Raw genomic sequence first — 25,293 nt, forward strand, 5'->3', positions numbered from 1 at the left:
GCATCTGAAGGGGTCGACACGTTTGTCCGCAGGAAAAGGAAATATGGAAGGGGCCTAGCAACTGGAGAGGGGGTGGGAAGAAGGATTGTTTCACTGCTTTTGAAAGTCACCATTGTGCCCTCCCCAAGGAAAATTCTGTCACAACCGGGGTGTCAGCTCCTAGAGAGAAGGCCACAATTCAAAGCAACTGGGAACCTCCGACGGGGCCGAGCATATTCTTTGTGGTTCCCAGCGCTGACTCTCAGATATTGGTGTTCCACTTTGTTACTTGCCCAAAATCTTTACTCACTCCCCCCCACCCCCCCGCCATTTTGTGAACAAGTTGAAAGAATTCAAACAGCCAGTGCGGGTGGACCCAGATGGCCACCAAGTGCCCTCCCAGTGCCTAGAATTTCCGAAAGCTTTGGGCACCCATTTCCAGACCCCCCCCCCCTGAGGAAGACGAAAGGGCAGGAAGGCCATAGTGCAGGGCCAGGCCCTGGTTCTCCTCTCCAGCACCTCCCGGCCAGGAGGAGGTGTGCACACTGGGGACTGTGAGTTCACACCTGTAATCCAGCACGTGCAAGCCAAGGGTCACGCTTCCAAGCCACTGGCATCCCACAGGGATACTTCTGTGCATCCTCATAAAGCCATGCGTGTGTACATGGGCACACACACACATACCTGAAGGCACTTGAATTCACCCCTTTTTAAAATGTTTTTATTTACTTTTGAGAGAGAGAGAGAGAACAGCAGAAGGGCAGACAGAGCAGGAGAGAGAATTCCAAGCAGATTCCACACTGTCAGCGTGGAGCCCCAATGCGGGGCCCCAACCCATGAACCATGAGATCATGACCTGAGCTGAAATCAAGTCGGACACTCAACCAACTGAGCCACCCAGGCGCCCCTGAATTCACACTTTAAAAAAAAAAAAATTTTTTTTTTAGCGTTTACTTATTTTTGGGAGACAGAGTGCGAATGGGGGAGGTGCAGAGAGAGAGGGAGACGCAGAATCCGAAGCAGGCTCCAGGCTCTGAGCCGTCAGCACAGAGCCCGACGCGGGGCTCGAACCCCATGATCGTGAGATCATGACCTGAGCTGAAGTCAGACGCTTAACCGACTGAGCCACCCAGGCGCCCCTTGAATTCACACTTTTATCTTTAGGCCATCCCCATTTGGAGTTTCAGGTACTCCGAAAGACTCCCATACTCTGGGGGACTGGTCTTGTATCCTGGTAGATGGGGGCATGGGTAGGGACGTACATCCCATCTGGGGTGTCCTCCCCTCGGCTAAATGGGGAAAGTCACCCTTGGTACTCCTCTCTCCCTGTCACCAGCCTCGCCTCTCCTTTGAAACCTCACCACCAAACTTCTGATCCTTCCAGTGGCCCCCGGTATTACCCTCCTCCCGCTGTAGACCCCAGAGGCCTCGTTTCCACGAAAAAAGGCTGAATCCCCTTTCCTGTGGATGCTGATGCAGTTAAACACCCTCCTGACCCATATGCCGTGCCTCCCAGAGAGTAATGTTGGCTTCCCAGAGAAGGAGCGTGGGAAGTCAGACCTCAGAGAAGTCAGTGGGGCCCTCGATCAAAAATCGATGTCACTCCCTGTAGACAATTCCCTTCTGTGAAGTCCCTGCTTCAGATAGATGCCAGGGTCCACAGCCCCGGCTCCGGAACCCACCTGGTGGCAGCAGGCTGTAATTGCAGACTACAGCACATTTGCTACGCCTGCTGCTGACCTTGTACTGAATGAAGTGTGCTGGCATTTCCAGGAGGCGCCTCAGGCCCCTTTCCACAGAGTGCACACCCCGTCCTCCCCGCAAAGCCTGCAAACACAGCCACAGAAATTTCTGGCCTTAGGGATCTAAATGCAATTATTCTGGGAATCCTCCCACGAAGCTGATGTTCTTTTTTTTCCCTCCGTGATGCTCTATTAATATCCATTTGATGCAGGAGAAAACTGAGCTATAAGAGAAGTCATTTGCCCATGTCACCCAGCCACGACTGGCAGAGCACGTTTCGCCAGGGCGGCTGACCCTAGAAACCATGCTCATGAGGACCAGTAGGCCAACCGCTGCCCAGGCGACCCACGGAGTCGGTCCAAAGGGCTTTCTGCTTATCCCACAGGGATGCAGTGTAGACCAGCACTTGTATATGGACCTCGTGTCCTTCAACCTTGCAAAACCCGCTTACTCATTTTGCGCTTTTTTGTAGACTCCTTAGGACTACTATTTACACGATCGTGTTGTCTACGAATAAAGACAGTTTTACTTCTTTCTTTGCAATCAAGATGCCCTTTCTGTCTTTTTCTCATCTTGTTGCATGGTTCAGGAACTCCAGGAGTAGAGGGCTCTAGATAGAGGCCACCCAGCCTGGGATTGAAACCCTCCTCCTCCCTTCACTAGCTGTGTGACCCAGGGCAAGTCAATTGGTGTCTCTGTGTCTCGGTTTCCTCAAATGGGAAAGGATGTCGTGAGGATTCAGTGGGATGATGCAGGTAAATGAATGAGGCTTGGTACCCGGCACAGAGTAAGGGCTCCATAAACGGAAGTTGTTGGAGCGCCTGGGTGGCTCAGTCGGTTGGGTCTCCGACTTCGGCTCAGGTCATGATCTCACGGTTTGTGAGTTTGAGCCCCGCGTCGGGCTCTGTGCTGTCAGCCTGGAGCCCGCTCCAGGTCCTCTGTCCCTTTCTCTCTCTCTCTCAAAAATAAATATTAAAAAATTTAAAAAATAAACAAATAAACGGAAGCTGTTGTTAATACAGGGATGCCTTTGCTGGGCGAGAAGGGCTGTGGCTCCTTTGGGCATCCTGCAGAGGGCATCTGAGACAGCTGTCCACGCACTCTACTCCTACCCTTTGCTGTGTCCATTGTCCTTGGATATCTTGAAACAGGAACAGCTGTCCTGAAGTTTCAGCTGCCTTCCCGCCTCAGAGCTGGCTTGCTGGGATGCGTGTCTGCGGAAAGTGGCGAAAGTTATGGATGGTGGACAGTTAGCACCCCTTCTGACTGCTTCCTGCAGCGTGGCTGCCTTGGGGAAGTCACACTTCTTGCACGTGGGCTCGGGGCTTCAAAGACAAGGGCTCCAAGAGAACCCTTGGCAGCTGCAGGGTCTATTCCGACCCATCCCCAGAGTGACACAGGGGCACTGACGACATATGCTGTCAGTCTGAGCAGTCTCAAGCCTGCCCAGATACAAGGGGGCGGAAGAAGCATCGAAAAATTCGTGGACGAGCTTAGCGCCACGGAGGGGCGCCAGGGTGGCTCAGTCGGTTAGGCTTCCGACCCTTAGTTTCAGCCCAGGTCATGCTGTCTCTCGGTTTGGTGAGTTCGAGCCCCGCGACGGGTTCTGCGGAGGCTGCTTGGGATTCTCTCCCTCTCTCTCTGTCCCCCCGCCCCCACTCGTGCTGTCTCTCTCTCCCTCTCAAAATAAATTAATAAATTAAAAAAAAAAAAGGAAACCGTTGCAGACATTGAGGCTGTTTCTGACGTTTTCAGAAGTGATACTTCGATGGGCATCCTCGTACAGAAATCTTTGTGCGCATCTCTGACCAGAAAGTTTCTGCGGTTGCTTTTCCCGTGGCAATAGAACACAGGGTGAAGCCCCGGGGGTGGCCAGTGGGCTCCAGGCCAGAGTCCCTGCTGCCTCTGCTGTGACATTCTTCAAGATGTCCTTGTTGGTGACTTCACTTTCACTTCACCTGGGTCCTCAGCGCAACTGGCACAAGTGTCCGACGCTTCTTTTCTGGGCTCAAATCCCAGCCCCGCTCCGCCCTGAACTCCCGGCTGAGCGCCTCGATGGCTGGGGCAGCCACGCGGCTGGCTCCGTAGCCCCTGCCACACACTGCGGTGCTGGTAACAGCCAGTGCTTGCTGGATACGTTTATTCGCTTCCGCACCAAATATTTACTGCATGCTATTCCAGGGGCGCGCGGGATTAGTTTTGATCGGGCACAGCAAGACACGCAAACAAGGAAGCGACTGTCACGAAGGAAGAAGCTTGCTATTCTCACAATTCCCCGGAACCCGGAGGCAGGGCACAGTCCACAGGGGTGGATCAGGAGGCAGAGGAAGCAAGGTGTGGGAAGGAGACTTTACTACAGTTTCCAGGGAAAGGGATGGGTGTGGCAGGAAAGGCAGGCTTAGGGGGGGCTGGTTTGAATATTTTCAGCGGGCTCTGGGGACATAGAGCCTGTCCCTACTTGTCTGGTACCTGATCCTGGGGTATAGGGCAGGTGGGTAGTGGCCCAGAGTGAGCCCTGGAAAGGAGGTGATTGAGAGGTTGGGCTCCGGATTGGTCGGTTTACATTTAAAAGGCACACCCTTGGGGCAGTATCTCTAGGCCACGGCTAACCTTGGGAGGGGCCTCAGTTCCGAGCACTGATACACAGTGAACAAAACCTCAAGTCCTTGGTTCTGGTTCTGGGAGTACTCACATTCTAGGGGAGGAAGCCTGCAGTAAACAAACGAGGATGTGCAGTGACCGGAAATGAGACAAGGATCGAGAGATAAAAAGGCGACAGAGCATTATTCCAGATAAGGTGGTCAGGGAAGACTTCTCTGAGGAGGTGATATTTGAACTGAGGTCTGAATGAGGAGAAGCAGCCAGTCACACAAAGACTGAAGGGAAGAGAATTCCACGCAGAGAGCACGCAAAGCATGCCGGGCTCGGCAGGGCCACCAGTGTGGTGGGTGTGGAACTCAGATGAGACCAACACGTCTGGCCGCAGTGGAGTGAGTAAGGGAGCGGGATGGGAGGAGGGCGGGGGGGGGGGGGTGGGGGGGGTGGGGGGGAGGATCAGAGACAGTCAGGGCCCAGGGAAGATGAGTTTGGATTTTATTCTTGATGTAAAGGGAAGCTGCCAGAAGTATTCTGAGCAGGCAAGTGGGTTAACCTGATGTGTTTTTTCTTTTCTTTTAAAATTAAAAAAAAAATATTTATTTTTGAGAGAGAGAGTGTGAGGGGCAGCAAGAGAGAGAGAGAGAGAGAGAGAGAGAGAGAGGGAGACAGAGCATCCAAAGCAGGCTCCAGGCTCTGAGCTGTCAGCACAGAGCCCAACGCAGGGCTCGAACCCACAAACCATGAGATCATGACCTGAGCTGAAGTCGGACGCTTAACCGACAGAACCACCTGGGCGCCCCTAACCCGGTGCGCTTTTAAAAGCTCGCTCTGGCTGAACGTGTGAGCACAATGTGACAATGGGAGGGACTGAGGTTACGACTGTCCTTTCTGGCCTGAAAGTGGATGCTGTCGAGAGCACCCTGCTCTTGGCCTAGGGGCACTCCCAGGTCCAGCTCCCTAGCTGACTGAGCTACCCTGGTTCAAAGGACACCACTGCCCTCTTATGGCTGAGGCCAGGTTCAACAGATGGACCCTTCTCCCACTACTGTAGCTCTACTCCTCTGCCAGACAGAAGGGCGCGTGTGTGGCCTGCCCGCTTGGCAGATGACTCACCGAGCCCTGGAATGTATATCCTTGACCACCTTGCAGGATTGGCTTTCTTGACAGATGTAGTTGTGAGCTTTGCTCAGAAAGAAATGTCTTTTTGGAGATTTATCAAACAACTGGTCTGAGGGTTCTTCAGGAGATAATGGATCTGGTTTACCGAACGCAGTGTGCGAGGCTGGTGCAAGTTATTTCATTTAATCCCCTTTAGGGTCCCTGTGCATAAAGCATCATCAGCTCCAATTCCCTGAGGCTGTGGATGCAGGGCAGGGGAGAGGGAGAGGGCGGTGGGAGGCAGGGAGAAGGGAGGAGGGAAACACTCCTAGGAAACCAGACGCCGAGATAAAGCCACATATACATCCCTCTGTCCACCACTGGATCCTTAGAACAGCTCCTGGCACACAGAGAGGGCTCAATTTGTTGTGTGAGAAAATATAAGCCAAGATCTTTATATTATGTACTTGCCCTCCCTGCAAAATATAACTGCCTTGCAAGGTTTGGATATTTTTCTTAGGCGGTTTTCCTTTTAAGTCAGAGTAACCCAGCTCACTCAAAAGAAGTCAAGAAAGAACAGAACCAGCATCTGGAGCACCGTTTGTGTGTAGATGCGGATGGTTGGTGTTGAACCAGCACCCACGAGGAGGCGGTAACGTAGAATACCGGGCTACGAGGAACAGTATGAAAAGGGCCTCGTTTTTTTGTCCAGCTAGTGTTTTCTGGAGGTCCCAACTCCCTTACCTACTAAGCTCTCTCATACCAAAGAATCAGGAATCACATTTTAGCAACTTAGAGTTGGAAGGAAACTCACAGGCCCATTTCTCAATTATCTACCTGGTAAACAATAAACGGGATGATGATTATGAGAGATTTTTGGTAAACCAAACGCCATCCAACCTGAGCTTTTAGAGTTCCACAGGTGAAGCCCTGCCAATAGTAAAAATGGAAACTCGGCTCCCTCATTCCCTTCATGTTAGCCTAATGGTTGCCAATAGTCAACATGGCCACCAGGCTGTGCGTTCCCATTGGCGGCTCCTCCGAGGCCCGCCCCGCCCCGCCCCTCCAAGCGACCACAGGGAATTGCGGAGCCGGACGTCGCGGTTCCCGGCCGGACTGCGCTTGCGCCATTCTTTGGCGCCAAGATGGCGATGGAGATGAGGCTTCCCGTCGCTCGCAAGCCCCTTAGCGAGAGCTTGGACCGCGATACTAAGAAACACCTGGTGGTTCCGGGGGACACGATTACCACGGACACGGGATTCATGCGGTACGTGGGGATTTGGGGACTCGGGGCCCCACAGGGCGGCTGCTGGGCTCTCTGCACGTGGCCTCTGTTCCCTTGCACCTAAGTACCCGCCTGACGCAGGGCACATCTGAGCATCGCAGTCCCCTTGTTTCTGAGTCCTTGGGCTCGGAAATAGTCCCCATCTGCGTTTGCCTCAGCCCTTGGAAGCTCTTCTGTCCTGAGCTCTGGTATCAACGACTCTTGGGTGCTCTGCCTGAGACCCTGATCTCTGAGACTTCCTCTTCTTCTTCGTTGGAGACCTGCAACCCTGGGGGTGGGGGTTAGGAGCAGAGACCTCTTTTCCAGTTTTCAGATTGAGGGGACTGTGGGCATTTCTGACTTGGTCTCCTCTTCTCTCAGCGACATCGCTTAGCCAGGTGCTCGGTTTTGGAATCAGCAGTTGTTTGGGCTCAGGGCATAGAAACATATTGTGCCGCACGCACCCAAATATACATTTCGAATCCGAGGGCAGTACAATATGTGTAGTTAAGAGAGCAGACTCTTGACCCAGACAGTTGAGGTTCCAGCCCTGCGCCATCACATATTATTGGTTGTATTCTCTCTCCATTGTCAGATTTCCCATCTGTAAAATGGTGATAATAACAGTAACCGTTTGATAGGGAAGCGAGGATTAGATGAGGCGATAATTAAGAAAAGAAGCAAAACTCACCGTTCTGTCACCATCAGAGATAAACACCAGTGGTGTGTAAGACTTTTTGGAGAGGAGGGGAGTACAGCATTTATAGCATTGCGCTTTAACCCTTTAGTTTGAGGCTATTGGAACCTAGGGAATCTTAAGTGTCAGTCCTTCCTTCCTGAATTCAACATAGGTTTAAATTACGTGTGGTTGGGGTCCAACTGAGATCAGAGTGGAAACTTCTGTCCTAGTGGAATTTATCTCTCAACAGAGACAGATAATAAGCAATGAACCCAACAAATGGGTTGGTATGTTTGGCGATAACTGCAATGGGGGAAGTGAAAAGTTGAGCAGCATCAGTGGAATGTGGTTGGAGATATGGTGGCGGTGGTGGCAGCATGGTGAGGGGACTCCTTTAAATGGGATAGTCAAGGTGGGCCTAATGGAGAAAGTGTCATTTGAGTAGACAGGGGTAAGACAAAGGAGATGTCCGTGAAGCTCTCTAAAGAAGGAGTGTTGTGGGCAGAGAGAGAAGCCAGGCTTTACAGTGGGAGGATCCTGTTAGGAATACCCTTGTTCTTGGAAGGAGAGGTCATGGCAAGTGTATTCTTTGTATCCTACTCTTGTAACAGGGGCCATGGAACTTACATGGGGGAAGAGAAGCTCATTGCATCTGTGGCTGGCTCCGTGGAGAGGGTAAACAAGTTGATCTGTGTGAAAGCCTTGAAAACCAGGTGAGAACAAAAGGTGTGTATTCTCTTGTGTCATTCCCCTCATTCCCACCTGCCTTAGGTCTGCGGTTCAGTAGGTCTGCGATTTTGAACATGACGGTGGAAAGGGGTATAGATGACTATAGGTAAGTGGGGGCTTCAAAGGTTTCCCCACATCACTTGACCTCTCCAAACCTCGGTCGCCTCCTCTGCAAATGAGGATAATAGCGTGACCTACCTTGTAGGATTTTCATTGGAATTCATTCAGATAGGACATGTAAAGTACTTAGTGCAGGGTGCACTACCGAGAAGGGCTCCGTAAAGGTTAGCTCCGGAAAGGAAGCCAGTAGGGTTGGAACAGAGCGAGCAAGGGAGAGCGTAGGGGCAGATGAGGTGGGCAGACAGCCTGCTTTGTAGCCACGGTAAGCATTTTGTCTTCCACTCTATAATCTGGGAAGCCGCTGGAAGGGATGGAGCAGAAGAGGGGCCTGGTCTGACTTCTCTTGATTCTGGAGGAGTGTTGAGAGGGGGTCAGGGGCAGGTTTAGAGAGACACAGTGGACTGTTTTCATCATCTGAAGCGATGGCGGCTTGGACTAAGATGGCGGTAGGAGTGAGGAGTAGTGGTTGATTCTGCATAGATTTTGTGTCCTGAGTTTGTTTTTTTCATCCCGTAACAGTGTTGGGTTTTGTATTCTTTGGGATTTGCCATATGTAGGACCATGTCTGTGAATAGAGATAGTGTCACTTCTTTTCCAATTGGGATGCCTTTTATTTCCGTGTATATTTTGAAGGTAGAGCCAGTAGGATCAGCTGCTGGACTTGTCCCAGAGCATGAGAGGGAGAGGGGGAGAGAGAGAGAGAGAAAGAGAAATCAAGGGATCTTCCAAGGACTCCCAAGCTTTTTGACTTGAGCAACTGTAGGGATGGCGTTGCCATTTACTGAGACTGTGATCACTGGGAGGGGACCAGTTTGTGACGGGAGCTGGGGAGGGGGCCGTTGGAAAGCTTTGCTTTTAGGTTGGTGACATGTGGAAATGCCTCTAAGTCACGTAAATAGAGATGCTGTGTAGCCAGCAGTTGAGTAGAGTCTGGAATTCGGGACGGAATAGTCATTGGTTGTATTTAAAGCCATTTGGTTGGATGAGCTCACCAAGAGGTGAATGTGGGCGAAGAGAGAAGAGGTCCACGGCCGGAGCCTTCAGCATGGAACACCTCATCATTAGAATTGGGATAGGGAACTAACACGGGGGCCGGAGGTGAGCACCTTGTGGGTGAAGGAGACAGTGTGTAGACTGGTTGGGGTGGGGTGGAGTGGGGTCCTGTCTCAGTCTCCTCCTCCTTTGCTGATGCAGAAGCCGTCTATGTTCCAGAGCCCAGCAGGAAATATTCCATGCTTATCGGTGGCATGTAATTAACAAAGTAGGGGTTACGGGCTTAATGAACTCTTTGGAATAAATGGTTTGTCTAAGAATAATTAACGAAGACTTTATACATGTAGGAATGTTTGAAGTTCTCAGTTCCGGGAAAATAAATTTAAAAAGCATAGTTATGTGAATTTACCATATTTAAACGTGGTATGTAATTAAGGCCCTCATCCTGTTTAACCGAAATCACGAATGATGCTTGGTCTTGTGATGAGGTCTTTTTACTGATGGACGACCTTTTGTTTTATCTTTCAGATATAATGGTGAAGTAGGAGACATTGTAGTGGGGAGAATCACAGAGGTAAAGTCGATACCAGATGGGTTTTTACAAAGTAAAAGCAAGCTGGTGACTGAATGGCTGGGATAGCCATTCCCTATGTAGTGATGCCAGTGGGCATTAATTGCATTGGACTCTTTGTGCCCTTTGAGGTAAACAGTTGGCTTGTTGTAGTAGGGATTATTGGTTGCTTATGATATGAGCTCTTGCCCCTGAAGTCTGTCCAACTGTGAAATTTCTCTGCAGGTTCAACAGAAGAGGTGGAAGGTAGAGACCAACTCCAGGCTGGATTCAGTCTTGCTTCTCTCGTCTATGAACCTTCCTGGAGGAGAGCTGGTAAGGGTCTCCAGGCCGGTACTGTAGTTTGCTAGCAAGAATGCTGGCGTCTATTCCTCCACTAGAGAACTTTGCTTTTAGTGAGGTTGCCTCCTTTAGTCTTGTTTGCTGTCTAGATTACACGTACACTTTTTTTTTTTTACAGTTACAAGATTAAAAAAAAATTTTTTTTTAATGTTTATTTATTTTTGAGAGAGAGAGCGAGAGCACGAGCCGGGGAGGGGCCGAGAGGCAGGGAGACACAGAATCCGAAGCAGGCTCCAGGCTCCGAGCCGTCAGCACAGAGCCCGATGGGGGGCTTGAACTCATGAGCCAGGAGGAGAGAATGACCTGAGCCGATGCCGGACGCTTAACGGACTGAACCACCCACGCGCCCCACACATAGGCTTTTTACTTGGCCCAGGCCTCCCCAGATAAGCAGCAATTGGGATGTGGTAGGATCTGGAACAGCCACGGGGAGCGATCCCAAATGTGTGCCTTGGAAAGTTGTGCTCAGATTAGCTTGTCCTGAATTGAATGGCATTTGGTTGTTCCAGGCAACTGCAGTAGCTGAGGGGCAGCCTCTTGTAAAATGCCACGGTTTGCCTTTCTCTTCAGTCCAGCATCTATTGCAAAGAGGCTCGCTGTGCTAGTTTCTCCAGAGAAGGCAAGATAAAGGAGGCATGACCGAGTTCCTGAAAGAGTGTACAGATGAGTAGGGGAAACGAAATAAGCGATCTAAATATCCGGCAGTCGGAAGGATAAACAGGCGTGCGCTTGTACAAAAGGAGTGCGCGCTCATCGGAAAGCGGGGCGCTGGAGTTGATCTTTGAAGGATGGATAGAATTTCACAGGGAATCTGAGCTAATGGGAAACGTGTGAGTAAAGATAAGTCAGGCAGGAGGTAGTCTGGGCCTACTGGAGCATGGAGGGCCGCCACGGAAGGTGAGTGGGGAAAAGTGGGCTGGGCACGATTGGGAGCGTTTTCTTTTTTCTTTTCTTTTTTTTTTTCAACATTTATTTATTTTTGGGACAGAGAGAGACAGAGCATGAACGGGGGAGGAGCAGAGAGAGGGAGACACAGAATCGGAAACAGGCTCCAGGCTCTGAGCCATCAGCCCAGAGCCTAACGCAGGGCTCGAACTCACGGACCGCGAGATCGTGACCTGGCTGAAGTCGGACGCTTAACCGACTGCGCCACCCAGGCGCCCCTGGGAGCGTTTTCAGTAGCGCGGAAGGACTTGGGATATTATCCAGAGGAGGGCGGGAGAGGGGAAGAGGAGCCGTGGGAAGGTCCGTGAGACAGAAAGTAGTGGCGATCGCTCTGGTTTTCCTTGAGTGACACTGGTTACCTACTCTGGTGTTTGAATACTGTGGTTCCAGAGATCTCACGAGGAAGTGAAAGAGAAAGTAGGTGGAGAGAGATCTTTCTGCAGGATCTGTCTGACTTAGGCCATGTCACCTCTTTGTGTATTTCAGAGGAGAAGATCTGCGGAAGATGAGCTGGCCATGAGAGGTTTCTTGCAGGAAGGGGACCTTATCAGTGTATCCTGCACCTTGCATGACAGCATCTTTATGTTTCACATGGAACTGGGAAATGGGGCTTAAATTTTATGTCTCCACCAGGAGAAACATGTCCTGGCGGGGATCTGAATCCTAGCTCAAGGCCAGGGGCTCCGCTGCAGTCTTTCTCCACCTCCTTAACCCAACCGGACTCCCCGGCTCTTATTCAGACCTGCTGCCTCAAGTCCTTTCTGTGGGTTTTGTAACTTGCGGTGGCCCGTGCCTTAAGCTAGACTCCACTTTTCATGGCCACGTTAGCCTTGATCCAGGGAGTAGAAAAGGTGTTGTTCGTGTCAAGATATTCACGAGAACCAAGGAGGAGAGAGATTAGGTCCCATTGATGTCCTCTGGGTCTGTCTAAGGCTGCGAGTGGGACTGTTGGGGATGGGAGGGAAGGAGGAGAGGAAGGATCAGGGACACAGGGAAGGCAGGTGACGTGAAAGTGTGTGTTCCTTTATCACCTTGGCCAGGCGGAAGTCCAGGCAGTATTCTCTGATGGAGCGGTGTCTCTGCACACAAGGAGTCTGAAATACGGAAAAGTAAGTTGGACTCTTGCTGTTCCTGTAGGCTAGCTGAGACTTCAAATCCTTTTCTGAATCCCCAAGGCTCTGGATTTCGGCCTGAAGAACCCCAGAAGTTAAGCGTTACAGGCTGGCATCCCACACACTGGCTGGTTTGTGGGTCAGTAGTGTAACGAACGACAGCTTTTACTTCTCCTGCTACTGAGGCGATGTTGCGGCAGGAGAGTTCCTGTGACCCTGGGCCCGGAGGCCCTGCTGTGTCTGTTCCCTCCCGGGGGCACTGCCGCTTTACGCAGGGGCCAGGGGTAGAGGCTGTCCTGGGAGCGAGGGGAGGTGGTGCATTGAAACCTGATGGCCTTGGCTCTAGACAAATGTCCAGCCAATAAAATGGGTATCATTCATTATTAGGAAGGGCTGGTTTGCCACTTGAGCTTCTAAATGAAATGTCACTGCTTTTCTCGTAGGTGTTGTATGAGGTTACATTACCGAGGCTGTTATTTTTTTTAACGATAGCATAGTTTCTTTATTTTTTATTTTATTTTCTTAGTTTTTATTTTTGAGAGAGAGAGGTAACAGAGCATGAGCAAGGGAGGGGTAGAGATTGAGGAAGACAACAGAATCCAAAGCAGGCTCCAGGCTCCGAGCTGCCAGCCCAGAGCCGGACACGGGGCTCAAACCCACCAACTGCGAGATCATGACCTGAGGCCGAGTTGGTCGCTCAACTGACTGAGCCACCCAGGCGCCCCGACAGCATACTTTTTTTTTTTTTTTTAAATTTTTTTTTTTTTTCCAACGTTTATTTATTTTTGGGACAGAGAGAGACAGAGCATGAACGGGGGAGGAGCAGAGAGAGAGGGAGACACAGAATCGGAAACAGGCTCCAGGCTCTGAGCCATCAGCCCAGAGCCTGACGCGGGGCTCGAACTCACGGACCGCGAGATCGTGACCTGGCTGAAGTCGGACGCTTAACCGACTGCGCCACCCAGGCGCCCCATACTTTCTAAAACAAATTACGACTCGCTAGTCTCTTGGCTTCATCTGGGTGAACCTTTTCGTTTCCTGAGTGGAACAGAAGACTGTTCCCTGGTGGAGCGGCCACGGTCAGCCATGCTCACAGCCTTGAAGTGGGTAGAGTTGCCGCACCGCGTGTGCCGACCTTCACGGCACTGGGTCCTGCAGACCCTCCCTCAGTGGGATGGGGGCTTGGAGCGGTCCTGCCAGGACCCGGGGTGGATTTGCACTCCGCCCTTGGCCAGTCCTCTTGCCCGGCGGCACGCATCTCACGGGCAAGGTAGGTGGTTGGGATCGAGGTGGAATGGGACAGTGCGCCTTGGCCCGAAACAGGCTCGGGCTCGCGTCCTCATTAGCTCCGGCTGCTCTGACTGCTGGCGCGGCGACCCTGGGGTGACGGGAAGGTGGGAGGAGAGTATGGAAAGTCCCCTTCTCTCCGGCCTCATGAACCACCTCTGCGTCCGGAAGCCTTCTCCGGGAATGTTTCCGGTGTGTGTGCGTCCAGTGACCGTGACTGAGGCTGCTGATAGGAGCGGCCCTGCTTCTGCCGTAGCGAGGACGCGCGTCCTGTGGTCCGCTCTTCCCGCACTGCACGGGTGACCCTGCGGTGACTTCGCGTGTGCTGTGTTCCTCCAGCTAGGTCAGGGGGTTCTGGTCCAGGTGTCCCCCTCCCTGGTGAAGCGGCAGAAGACTCACTTCCATGACCTGCCGTGTGGTGCGTCGGTGATTCTGGGCACCAACGGCTTCATCTGGATCTACCCGACGCCTGGCCACAAAGAAGAGGATGCAGGGGGCCTCACCGCAAACCTGGAGGTGAGGAAACGCTGCTGCTGCTGCTGCCCTCGTGGCGGAGCGGTGCTCAGTCTTCGCTGTGCTTCTGGGACAGGCGGGCTGGCTGTTTCTAAACCATATGGTTGCTGTCGTCCGCGTTAGTGTGGGTCTCCGTCGAGATGTCTTCATGAACATTGTTGCCTTCTCTTTCTCTTTTTATTTATTTAAAAAGAAAAACGTTAAAAAATTACTTAACTTTTGAGAGAAAGAGAGCACAAGCAGGGGAGGGGCAGAGAGAGAGGGGGGCACAGAATCCGAAGCAGGTTCCGGGCTCCGAGCTGTCAGCAGAGAGCCTGAGGTGGGGCTTGAACGCACAAACCGTGAGATCATGACCTGAGCTGAAGTCAGACAGTTAACCAATGGAGCCACCCAGTCACCCCTTTTCTTTTTATTTTTTTAAGTTTGTTTATCTTGAGCCAGAGAGGGAGGGAGGGAGGGAGGGAGGGAGGAAGGGAGGGAGAGGGAGAGAACCAGTGGGGAAGGCCAGAGAGAAAAAGGGACAGAAAATCCGGAGAAAATCCGGGCTCTGACAGCAGAGACCCCAACGTGGGGCTTGAACTCACAAACCGCGAGATTATGACTTGAGTCGAAGTTGACGCTTAACGGACTGAGCCACCCAGGCGCCCCATGCGTTCTCTTTTTCTCAAGAGATGGAATGGAACTGGTTTGATCTTTGTCGCCAGAGGTAGCAAGTTACAGGGTAACAGCAACCGAAGGGTCATCTGTCTTCGTCTCCCTCGGAGCTAGCCGTTTGGTTGGTTGGGAGTCCCAGAGTTGATACTGTTTAAATCAGAAGTGATTTCTGTGACTTGCTGGGACTGTCCTCTTACTGTCGTTCTGATTCTATTTTCCCTTTGCGTCTGCTGGTAGCCTGTCTCCCTCGCTGACCGAGAGGTGATCTCCCGGCTTCGGAACTGCATCGTCTCGCTGGTCACTCAGAGGATGATGTTGTACGATACCAGTATCCTGTATTGCTATGAGGCGTCCCTTCCGCATCAGGTACTCCGCCCGGGCCTTCCCTTTTCCCCATCAGTCTGTGAGTCGGTGTCGTGTGTCTGTCGTCTGCTCCCGTGTCTCCTCAGTGATAGCAAGCACGTCTCCCAGATACCTTTACCGGGTCCGTCGGTATGAACCCGATCTGGCGGACAGCTCTCCCGGGTGGCCGGTAGATGTTTCCCCAAGATGCTTCTAACGTCCTCAACGTCTAGTGTCAGTCCGAGGATTTGGGGGGGCGGGGTGGGGGCCCCTGGGGGGACCAGTGTATGACATCAGCTGTCAGGACTTCGTCTTGCCCATCCCAAATTGTAGCTTGTTAGTGAATGCCGGGAGAATGTCTCTGCTCCTGTCACTGTATACCATGGATTCGTGATGACTTGTTAAGCTGGTTGTAGCAGATCCTGTCTCGCAGTACTTAGCCTCTGACAGATGAGAGGAGTACAGAGGGTTTATGGTAGCCATGCTTGGTTTCTGCGTTTGGATTGGCTTATGGCTGCTTATGGTTGATTGCTTTTCTGAGCAAATACCTTTTCTTCTTTAGATCAAAGACATCTTAAAGCCAGAAATAATGGAGGAAATAGTGATGGAAACGCGCCAGAGGCTTTTAGAACAGGAGGGATGAAGAGAGGCCTCTGAAGGACAGGACTGCGTGTACCTGAGTGGAGCAGTTCTTGAAACTGAAGAAGCTGATTTGTGGTCCCCAAGTGTGGCTCAGCGGAGAACCGTGAAACTCATTCCTTAACCCACACTAGGCCGCCTCCGGCCCAAAGGGCTGCTCTCTCTTGTTCTAAGGCAAAGCCTGGGGAATGTACTGCCGGTCCCTTAGGTTGCCTGCAGAGTCCGGCACTAGGGGTAGTTTCGAGCCTTTAAAAGCACGTGGTGTTCCAGCCAAGTGGCCTCCCATCCTGGAATAATACGGAGAATCTTTTGTCTTCTACTCACCATCAGTTCACAAGGCACAAAGCCCCCATGAAACTGCCCCTATAAACAACACAGCCTCCCTGACCCCCAGATTGTCCGTTTTGGCCTCTATTTCCACCTCTGCAGCACAAGTACGACATTGAAGAATATAGTTAGTGACGTCAACCCGGCAGTCGAATAGAAGAATAAAGTTAACCAAGCAGCCTTTTGCTTGGCTGGAACGTTATTTCCCATTGCATGATCCTTCTGGTGATAGATGCGAGTACATCTCTAGCAGGCTGCCTTAATCTGTCCTGCCTTTAGGGTGATTTGTAAGAAGTTGAATTATCGATAATGGAACGAATGCTCTGGGTGCTGTGAGGAACATGGAAACAAATGCAGGTGGGAAAAGAAAAGCTGTCTTCATCCTGTAGCTGAAGTAGTAATGCATTAACTTTGGCATAATTCAGGGCGAAAAACAAGAGGCTGGAATTCTCACTGAGGAATGCTAGAATTCCCATGCATCGGTTTTCCTAATGACTATCTAAAGAGGGTACTTTGATTCAGGTTTGGGGAAACTTTTTTTAAAAGCCCTCTCTTTATAAAGTGCTATTTTATTTCACATATGTAGTGAACTATTTTTATATATTTATAAATGTGTTAACATCACTTTCTGGTCTTGTGTCCTGTGTAACGAGAGCTGAGTCCAGTTGAAGGAGGGTTTAGCAGATACAGATTCTGACAGAGGCCTTCAATACTCTATTTGGGTCGCCTAGGAAAATGTAAACCCAGGACAGTTTCAGCGGTAGTGACAACACTGCCTTTGACGGTTATGAACTATAGCTCAGCTCTTGAGCAACAGTATGTTTCTTGTCCTTGTAACGTGACTCAGGGGTATCATTTTACCTCTTTTTTGGCTTTCCAGAGTGTATCATCTGTTCGAGGAGTTTGCAGACAACTGAATGTTCCATAGGCTGTGTTGTAACTTTAGTTTTGTTCACTTGGCATCTTGTTCAGAACACATGCCAGGCTGGATGCCTCTTTGTGGAAGGGGGGTGGGGGGAAGCCGAAGTCCCTGGTTTGATTTTGAGTTTGGGCGGGGATCGTTTGTAAGCTCTTTGAAAGTTTGGTCTCCCTTGGTCTCTCCCAGGCTGCCAGCCTATGCTGTACTTTCGGTATATACAGAATGGCAATTATCTGCCAGATGGGAATAGGGTGAAGGTCTGAAAGCACCGTTTCGGGCTGATCTACCGTCCGTGGCCCACTAGAGGGCGCCCTTGTTGAGTGTTAATTCCATTGCGTGTTTTTAAGAAAATGGAATAAGCTGAAATTTTTATACTTACTTCCTGTAGCAACTCATGGGTTGATTTTGCTTTATAAAAGTGAGGACAAAATTAGACTGAACTGAATTACTTTTAATGAATATTTGAACCTGAAGGGATTTATTCAGTGTTTGGCAACATTGGTTTCTGACTATCAGGCATTTGCTGGGCTCTGGATTTTTTTTTTTTTTTTTCAACGTTTATTTATTTTTGGGACAGAGAGAGACAGAGCATGAACGGGGGAGGGGCAGAGAGAGAGGGAGACACAGAATCGGAAACAGGCTCCAGGCTCTGAGCCATCAGCCCAGAGCCCGACGCGGGGCTCGAACTCACGGACCGCGAGATCGTGACCTGGCTGAAGTCGGACGCCCAACCGACTGCGCCACCCAGGCGCCCCTGGATTTTAGTTTTAAGTCCTCAAAAGTATCATTCTACAACGTTCTACAGGGAGAAAAGAGCATAATGCGTCTCTAGAAAATATTGTAGTCTAGGCTTGGGGTTCACCACCAGAAGGTGGGTCGGTGGAAAATGGAGATTGGATACGCATTTAGATCAGGTGCAGGTGGCCTCCACACTGACCCCTGCAGCATAATCTCACCCTGTGGAAGACCAAACAAGATCTCTTGACAGCCAGCAGATGTGATCCTCACTTAACCAGTGAAGAAAGTAGTTCAGAGAAAATGGCTTGATTAAGCTCAGGAGGAACTATGGATCAGGAATAGGCTGAAGCTTTAGAGGGAAAGCAGCCTTTTAGAGAATGGGTTGGACTGGGGCACCTGGGTGGCTCAGGTCATGATCCCAGGGTTGTGGGAAGGAGCCCCGCATGGGGCCTGCTTATTCCCGCTCCCCCCGCCCCTCTCTCTGCTCGCAGGCATGCTCTCTCTCAAATGAAAAAGAATAATAATCTAGAGAGTGGCTTGGACTGTTCGTGAAAGAATGCAGGTCCAGAAACTTTATTTCCAGCCCTGAGACCAATCCCTTGAGCTACCATTTTGTTCACTGCCTGTCCCTCCCTTTAGGTATGCTCCTCTGGACACAGATGAGTGTCCCCCTGCCCCCCATTGTATGCCAGCAACTAGAGCAGTGCTTGGCACACAGGGGACTCAAATGCTTGTTGAATGAATTAGTTCAAGAGACGCGTATTAGAAAATTTTAGGGGTGCTTGGGTGGCTCATTTTGTTAGGCATCAGACTCTTGTTTCAGCTCAGGTCGTGATCTCATGGTTCATGAGTTCGAGCCCCGTGTGGGGCTCTGCGCTGACGGCTCAGAGCCTGGAGCCTGCTTGGGATTCTGTGGCTCCCTCTCTCTCTTGCCCCTCCCCCACTCACACTCTGTGTCTCTCTCTCTCTCTCTTAAAACTAAATAAACCTTAAAAAAAAGAATTTGATCCAGTTGCTCAATTTTAAGCTGAACTAGAGAATGATGATGCACAGGATGCGATTAAAGCATGAATAGGAAGAAAGCAAAATTGCTGAAAATAACGAGGAGGGTGCTGATCAGGGTGAGATCGTAGGTAAATAAAGGAGAACAAGGGCGCTGAATGTTTGAAGAATGATACTATGAGTCAGGACTAAGTGTCAACCAGATTATTTTGTGAGAGCAAAGCTAAACCTACTAACATCAATTAATACATTTCAGTTCCAACTTTGGGTACAAGTTTTCACATGCTCACATTCGGTACCTCTACACGACTATTCTCGATGCCACTGTTAAGTCACTACCATTTCCCCATCCAGCAGAAATATTTCTAAAATCCATAACTCAATATACTAACTGGACGTACAACATCCATAATGTAGCTTCTTCCCTAATGCCAGCAACTTCTGAAAAGTCAATTGTCTAACATTTGGTCAAGTTATTTGATACTGAATGGTACAGTGGGAAAATCATGGGCTTTGCAGCAAGATTCATCCGGGCTCAAATGGTGACATTGTCACATACTAACTAGGCAAGTGACCTTGAGTAAGTCACGTCTCTGAATCTTTTTCCTCAAGTGCATAATGGGGAATAATACTACATGCTTCACTGGACTACAGTGAGGATTAAATTAGATAATGTAGTTTGTGAAAAGCATTACGATATAGAGTAGGCACTAGAATGAGTGGATCTCCTTATAAATGGGCACATATTCCATATATGGGGACACACAGAGGGTGAAGACTAAGGGACCTGGTGGGTGCTTTTCAGTTGCAGGAGATGGGTTATGACAAGTGTGGGTTTGGTGTGTTTGGGTCATTGTCTCTGTGGGCCTGCTAGCCCAACAATCAGTATTTTCTCAGCTAACAGGGTGTTCTCATGCAAATACATGTATGTGCACAAAATGAGGTCGTTTCATCTTAAAGCCTCTTTCTAGCTCAAACAGCTGCGATTACGCCTGGTTTAGCCTCTGAGAGGTGCTTAACAAGCTGTTCCTTTGATGAGGGAGCCTCTAAGAAAATTCGTTCGCAATAGGTCGGATGCTCTTCAGTCATTTATATTTCGCCAGTTCTAATATTTATACTTCTTGCGGAAAAGGTGAGAATTTGGGGAGGGAGGGTAAGGCACCAAATACCTTGGTTTCCAGGAGCGGGCCAAATTTCCCTCTTCCCTAAAGAGGTTTAAGGAAGTAATCCAACTCCGGTTTTGAGATAATCCAATCCGCAGTTTTCCCCTTGCTTTGGCTCCTCGCCGGTCCTACTACCCGCGCAGGAGAGACATTGGCCAGCCCAACGCGAGGCAGGCGAGAGTCCACCGGCTCCCTGGAGGGCGGGACCGAAGCTCAGGAGCCGGGAGCAGAGGGCAAGAAGTCTCGGGTGCGCGCGGACAGGAGCGGGCGCCTCGGGACTACGACCCCCGGCATGCCCTGCGGCCTGCGCCGGCTGGGGTTGGCCAGGAACTCTAGCCTACTGCCCTCACCGGCCAATGGGACGCAGGAGAGAGACCTGACCCGGATTTTCAGGGACCAATGGCGGTACAGAGGAGGCGGGGCTTCCTTGCCGCTCACCTTGCGCTCGGAAAAACCACATTTAAAAGGTCGTGTGGGGCCGAATTCTGGCGGGTCGGGAGACCAGAGGCGGAGGGCGCGGCGGCGTGCCCGAGAGCGGCGCCGGGAAGGCCCGGGTCCCCGCGAGGCGCGCGCCGGACGTCGGCGGGGGCGGGGTCAGGGGCGGGGCCTGGCCTCGTTGTGGAGCGGCTCCTAATCCATCATGGCGGCCGCGGGGGTCGGTGTCCGTCCCTGAGCAGCGCCGGAGCCGGAGCCGCTACCCGGGTCCTGCGGCTGAGGAGCCCCTCGGTTGTCCACGGCCCCCACCTGCGGGGGGAGGCTGGGTCCCGCGGCGGAGTTCCGGGGATGTGACTGCCTGGCGGCGGCGGCGGCTGTAACAACGTCCGGAGCCGGGGGAGGGGGTGTCTCGGACAGAGACCCCTGGGCTCGGGGCAGCTGAGGCGGCCGGGCCTCCTCCCCCCTCCGCCCGCCTCCCGCCTTCGGGGCCGCGAGCGTGCTCTGTCCCGTACAGCCCTGCCCTGGCTCTGGGGCACTGGGGGTGGTCTCTGTTTCCCCCCAGACCTGGGACACCCCGTTTCCTGAGGCGTGGAGGAGCGACGCCCCGGAGTAAGCCGCCCGTGCCCCGCCCCGGCAGCCTCCCCTTTACCCCCGAGCCACCCCTCGCGCCCACTCCCGGCCCCGAGTTTGGCCTCGGAGCACCCCCCCCCCGCCCCCCATTCATATCCCCTCCCTGCTGTCAAGTGGCCTCCCCTTCCCCCCCCCCCCCCCCCCCCAGGTTGCTCCCGGGAGCCTCCAATGCCTTGACCTCTTCCAATGTCACCTACGGTCCCTTTAGTCTCAGCCCAAACAAAAACTTTAATGCAGAGGAAAAGCCTGGACTGGTTTCACAGGCCTTTTAAAAAGCGGACTTAAAAGTTGCTGGCAATGCATTCCTTGTCATCCGAGGCGAGGGCAAGCCCTCGCTGAAGTCTGGGTGACCCGTGTCGTTTTCCGGAGCGCAGGGTAGAGCAGCAGGAGCGGCAGCTAGTTTGGCAGGAAATCTGTCGGAAGATCAAGAAACTGAGATAGGAGGTAGGGTGGGCGACTTCCCCAGGAAAAGTTCTGGAGAAGCATCCAGAGGTGATCACCGTTTCCTTTATGTGCGGGAATCGAGATGACTTTAGTGTTACTGACCCTTTTACAGCATCCCTGTGAATGTTTGTTTTTCTTCTTGGAGAGAAAGAAACTTACTCAGCCCGTGAAAGACACTCAAACTCAAGGAACTGTGGGGTCGCCCCGCAGTTGCAGGACTTCGAATTGATCGACCGCGGACATAATCGGAACTGCTGTTTACATGTGTTCACTTGTGTTTGACCTCAATGTACTGACTCTGGCGATTCGGTGAATGTGAAATCCCACGTATGTACTGTTTCCTTCTAAGCCCGCTGACCGTTCTGGAGGATCTCGAACCCTCTTCTGGAAAGGGGTGCCTATCATTACTTTATGGGGCAGCAGCCTGGAAAAGTTCTTGGGGACCAGAGGAGGCCAAGCTTGCCTGCCCTGCACTTTATCAAAGGAGCAGGGAAGAAGGAATCATCGAGGCACGGGGGTCCGCACTGCAATGTCTTTGTGGAACACGGTGAGTGCTTTTCAAGCTTTCGGATCCTGTTTTTTCCTGGTGTGTTCCGCTTAGGAAGGCATAAGGCACTTTTGAACCGCAGCGCTTGTGTCCGTTCCTTCCAGCTGTACTGGAAATTTGTGTTGCTGTCTTGTTCTCTTAGTTTGTGGAGGGACTGTCTTCGTAGCAGAAGAAGTTACTTGGGGACTCTGTGTGGCTTTACCAGAATCTCCCCGAGTCGTTTATTTCTCGCCTGATTCCCCTTCTCACTCGCTGTTGACCTTAGATAAGCCATTTTACTCTTCCAGTTTGCCGAGGAGAGTGCACTTAAGTCGTTTCTCGGATCAGAGTCCACGATCCTGCTCCGACCTAAGGCATGGGCTCTCCCCGAAGATCCTTCACTGCTTTAGCCATGGAGGGGCTTTCATCGTATCCTCAGAGTGGCCCGCGCTCCCCAAAAGGTTAAGAACCACAGATCCTGGTGGGCGCTAATATCCTTGACCTTTTCAGTCCTGAGTAGGACTTGCAAATGCCCACTTTGGAGCTACGTGGGAAAAGTGGAGTGGGGAAGCAGCGTCCTTTGCGGATCGAGGAAACCCGGCTGCTTCTAGTTGCTTTGCCTTACCCAGGAGTGATGGTTTCCCCGGCGATGGGGCTTGTAGCTTCCCCTGTCTCCCTGTTTCGGATGACATTTGGGGCCAGAAAGGGTGCCTTCGACATTTGCATGAACATAGTTGGCATTTGATTGCAGACTGTCTGTATTCCACTGCACCTTTCCAGTAATTCCGTGTGAAGTTTTAAAGCGAAGGGTCGGCTGAGACTCCTGCCTGCTACAGGGGCCGGCCGTGAACCACTTAATTAGGGCCCTGGCCGTAGTGCTGTAGCCTGACGTTTTTCGAACCGTGAGCTTCATATAGGAATATCGACCCCACCCGCTCTATTAGCGAATGTGAGAAGAGCGCGCGCGGCATCTACTTTGAAATTCAGCCTCAGATGCCTTTTAACGATGGGTGACCACGGTCAACAGAGGTCTCTGCGCCTTGCACTTGCGTGTGACTGTTGAGGTTTTACTTTCTGACAGAAAAATATTTGCCTCATCTATATAATTTGGGCGCTCGAATTGTATTTTTCCTTGAAATATTAGTTACATTTTAGCGCTGGTTTTAGACTGGGAGATATTGAAGTTTGTTACATTCTGGTGCTTCCCCAATTCAGGATTTGTAAAGTGAAATTATTTACATTAAAAAAATTTTTTTCTAACGTTACTTATTTTTGAGAGAGAGAGACAGAGAGAGAGAGAGAGACAGAGCGTGAGCAGGGGAGGGGCAGAGAGAGAGAGGGAGACACAGAATCGGAAGCAGGCTCCAGGCTCTGAGCCGTCAGCACGGAGCCCGACGCGGGGCTCAAACCCACGAACTGTGAGATCATGACTTGATCCGAAGTTGGACGCTTAACCAACTGAGCCACCCAGGCGCCCCTGAGTTATTTATTTACATTTTTAACTAGTGACGATCATGCAGCCTTGGATAGTGAAAATTGGTACAGACTTTTTGGAGAGCTTTGGTCACACTTAGCAGAATTTAGTGTGTATATACCAATAACCCAGGAATCTCACTTCTAGGAAGCTATTCTAGTACGGAACAGTATGATCCCCTTGGGTGTCCCTGATACCCTTTCCGAGAGGGTCGAGAGGTTAAAACAGTGTTCATATTACTACAATTCTCAGATGCTGTTTGCACTCTTTTCACTAATGGTGCAAAAGTCATGCAGGCTCCTTAGCGTGAATCAAGGCTGCAGCACCTAACTATCCTAGGAGCCATCGTACCGTTCGTGCCGTGCACTCGCGATGAGTACAATACAATGAAATAATTTGGTTTTCACCTGAATGTTCTCGATGCAGTCGTAGAACAGGTTAAATTTATTAACTGTTGCCGCTCGTGGAGATGGTTTTTCCCGTAGTCTGTGGGATGAAATGAGAAGGTGCACATGAACGTCTCTGCTGTGCACTGAGATATGATGGTCCTCTCTCCAGGAGAAGCAGATGGGCAGTTCTTTGAGCTGCGTGCTGAACTAGCTGCGTTTTTCACCGACTGCCATTTTTACTCCATTTTACTGCCACCGACAAACAACGGTTAGTCAGTCTGAAAAAAAAAAAAAAAAGGATAAAGGAGTCTTTCAGGAAAACAACTGGCCGTGTATGTTGCCAGTGATAAAACTTCAGCTTTCCAATGAAAATTAGGATTTTGGAAAACTTGTATCTGCTACTGTGGTGTAGAGATCGGTGGTGATATTCACAGGTGCGGTGCTTTGATAGCTTATAATGAAATGTATTATTCAGCAAATCTACATAATTCAGTGAACCCATTTTTTCTAAGTGATCACTATGTGGGATCCTAAAATCACACACAGGTAAAAAATCCATCCAGGGTGCAAGGTGGGCCAATGGATTTTAATGTTACAAAAGTTCCCTGATACAGTTTTAGGTTCTACATCACAACTAACCTTTAAGAAACTACCACTTAATGGCGTTTTGGTGTAGCTCCTAAGAAGAATAAATACAGTGATCTAAAAAGGCTACTTTTTCGGTGGCCAACGGTTATTTTCCGTTTTTTTTTTTTTTTTAATTTTTTTTTTTCAACGTTTATTTAGTTTTGGGACAGAGAGAGACAGAGCATGAACGGGGGAGGAGCAGAGAGAGAGGGAGACACAGAATCGGAAGCAGGCTCCAGGCTCTGAGCCATCAGCCCAGAGCCTGACACGGGGCTCAAACTCCCGGACCGCGAGATCGTGACCTGGCTGAAGTCAGACGCTTAACCGACTGCCACCCAGGCGCCCCTAAAAATGTTTTTAAATGAATAAATTTTAGAATTTCAGTTTAAATTTCTTAAAAAAAATTTTTTTTAATGTTTATTTATTTTTGAGACAGAGAGAGACATAGCATGAACGGGGGAGGGTCAGAGAGAGGGAGACACAGAATCTGAAGCAGGCTCCGGGCTCTGAGCTGTCAGCACAGAGCCCGACGCGGGGCTCGAACTCACAGACTGTGAGATCATGACCTGAGCTGAAGTCGGATGCTTAACCGCCTGAGCCACCCAGGCGCCCCTCAGTTTAAATTTCTAACGTGGTAAACTCTGGTGAGATAATCTATATAAACAAAAGCTTGTTGGGGTCCTGAGTAATTTTCAAGAGTGTGAAAAGGTCCTGAGATAAGAAAGTTAGAACTGCGGCTCTAGAAGTTTTCTCACGAGGGCACATAAGGCTGTGTATTGCAGGTGCACCATGAAACACTACCCTTGAAAGGCATCTGTGTAGTGCTAAGAGGTAAAAAGCAATCTGGAGATGAGTCAGCATGGTATGGGAATTGGGATTTAGGTGGCATCGGAGAAAAACTTGGACTTCTTACTTTGCCTTTGTGATTTCTTTCTGTGACAAATTTGCTATAATGCAGAACATAAAAAGATGCAAAAACTGAATTGATGGCTGCCCAACCAAACTGTCCCT

At 50.7% G+C, this 25,293-nt stretch overlaps 3 protein-coding genes across 3 annotated transcripts in view; all 3 read left to right on the forward strand.

Moving 5' to 3' along the window:
• Positions 1 to 6,530: 6,530 nt before the first annotated feature.
• EXOSC2 (exosome component 2) lies at positions 6,531 to 16,559 on the forward strand. Its single transcript, XM_025912473.2, has 9 exons — positions 6,531 to 6,685; positions 7,973 to 8,074; positions 9,732 to 9,777; positions 10,000 to 10,089; positions 11,548 to 11,613; positions 12,102 to 12,170; positions 13,800 to 13,976; positions 14,865 to 14,993; positions 15,532 to 16,559. Exons 1-9 carry the CDS (start codon positions 6,564 to 6,566, stop codon positions 15,610 to 15,612), a joined length of 882 nt encoding a protein of 293 aa, XP_025768258.1. The 5' UTR covers positions 6,531 to 6,563; the 3' UTR covers positions 15,613 to 16,559.
• Positions 16,560 to 21,008: 4,449 nt separating this feature from the next.
• LOC147575104 (uncharacterized) lies at positions 21,009 to 21,107 on the forward strand. The gene has a single exon (XM_086684291.1). It carries the CDS (start codon positions 21,009 to 21,011, stop codon positions 21,105 to 21,107), a length of 99 nt encoding a protein of 32 aa, XP_086540417.1.
• Positions 21,108 to 21,144: 37 nt separating this feature from the next.
• The window catches only part of ABL1 (ABL proto-oncogene 1, non-receptor tyrosine kinase), a 150,704-nt gene continuing 146,555 nt past the window's right edge, over positions 21,145 to 25,293 (forward strand). Inside the window, exon 1 of the mRNA XM_025934506.2 lies at positions 21,145 to 21,813. Within this exon, the coding sequence (XP_025790291.1) occupies positions 21,678 to 21,813 (136 nt within the window). The 5' untranslated portion in view covers positions 21,145 to 21,677. The remainder of the gene's footprint in view (positions 21,814 to 25,293) is intronic.

This window comes from Puma concolor, chromosome D4, assembly GCF_028749965.1.
Source record: "Puma concolor isolate L17-30 chromosome D4, mPumCon1.1.hap2, whole genome shotgun sequence".
Taxonomy (NCBI): domain Eukaryota; kingdom Metazoa; phylum Chordata; class Mammalia; order Carnivora; family Felidae; genus Puma; species Puma concolor.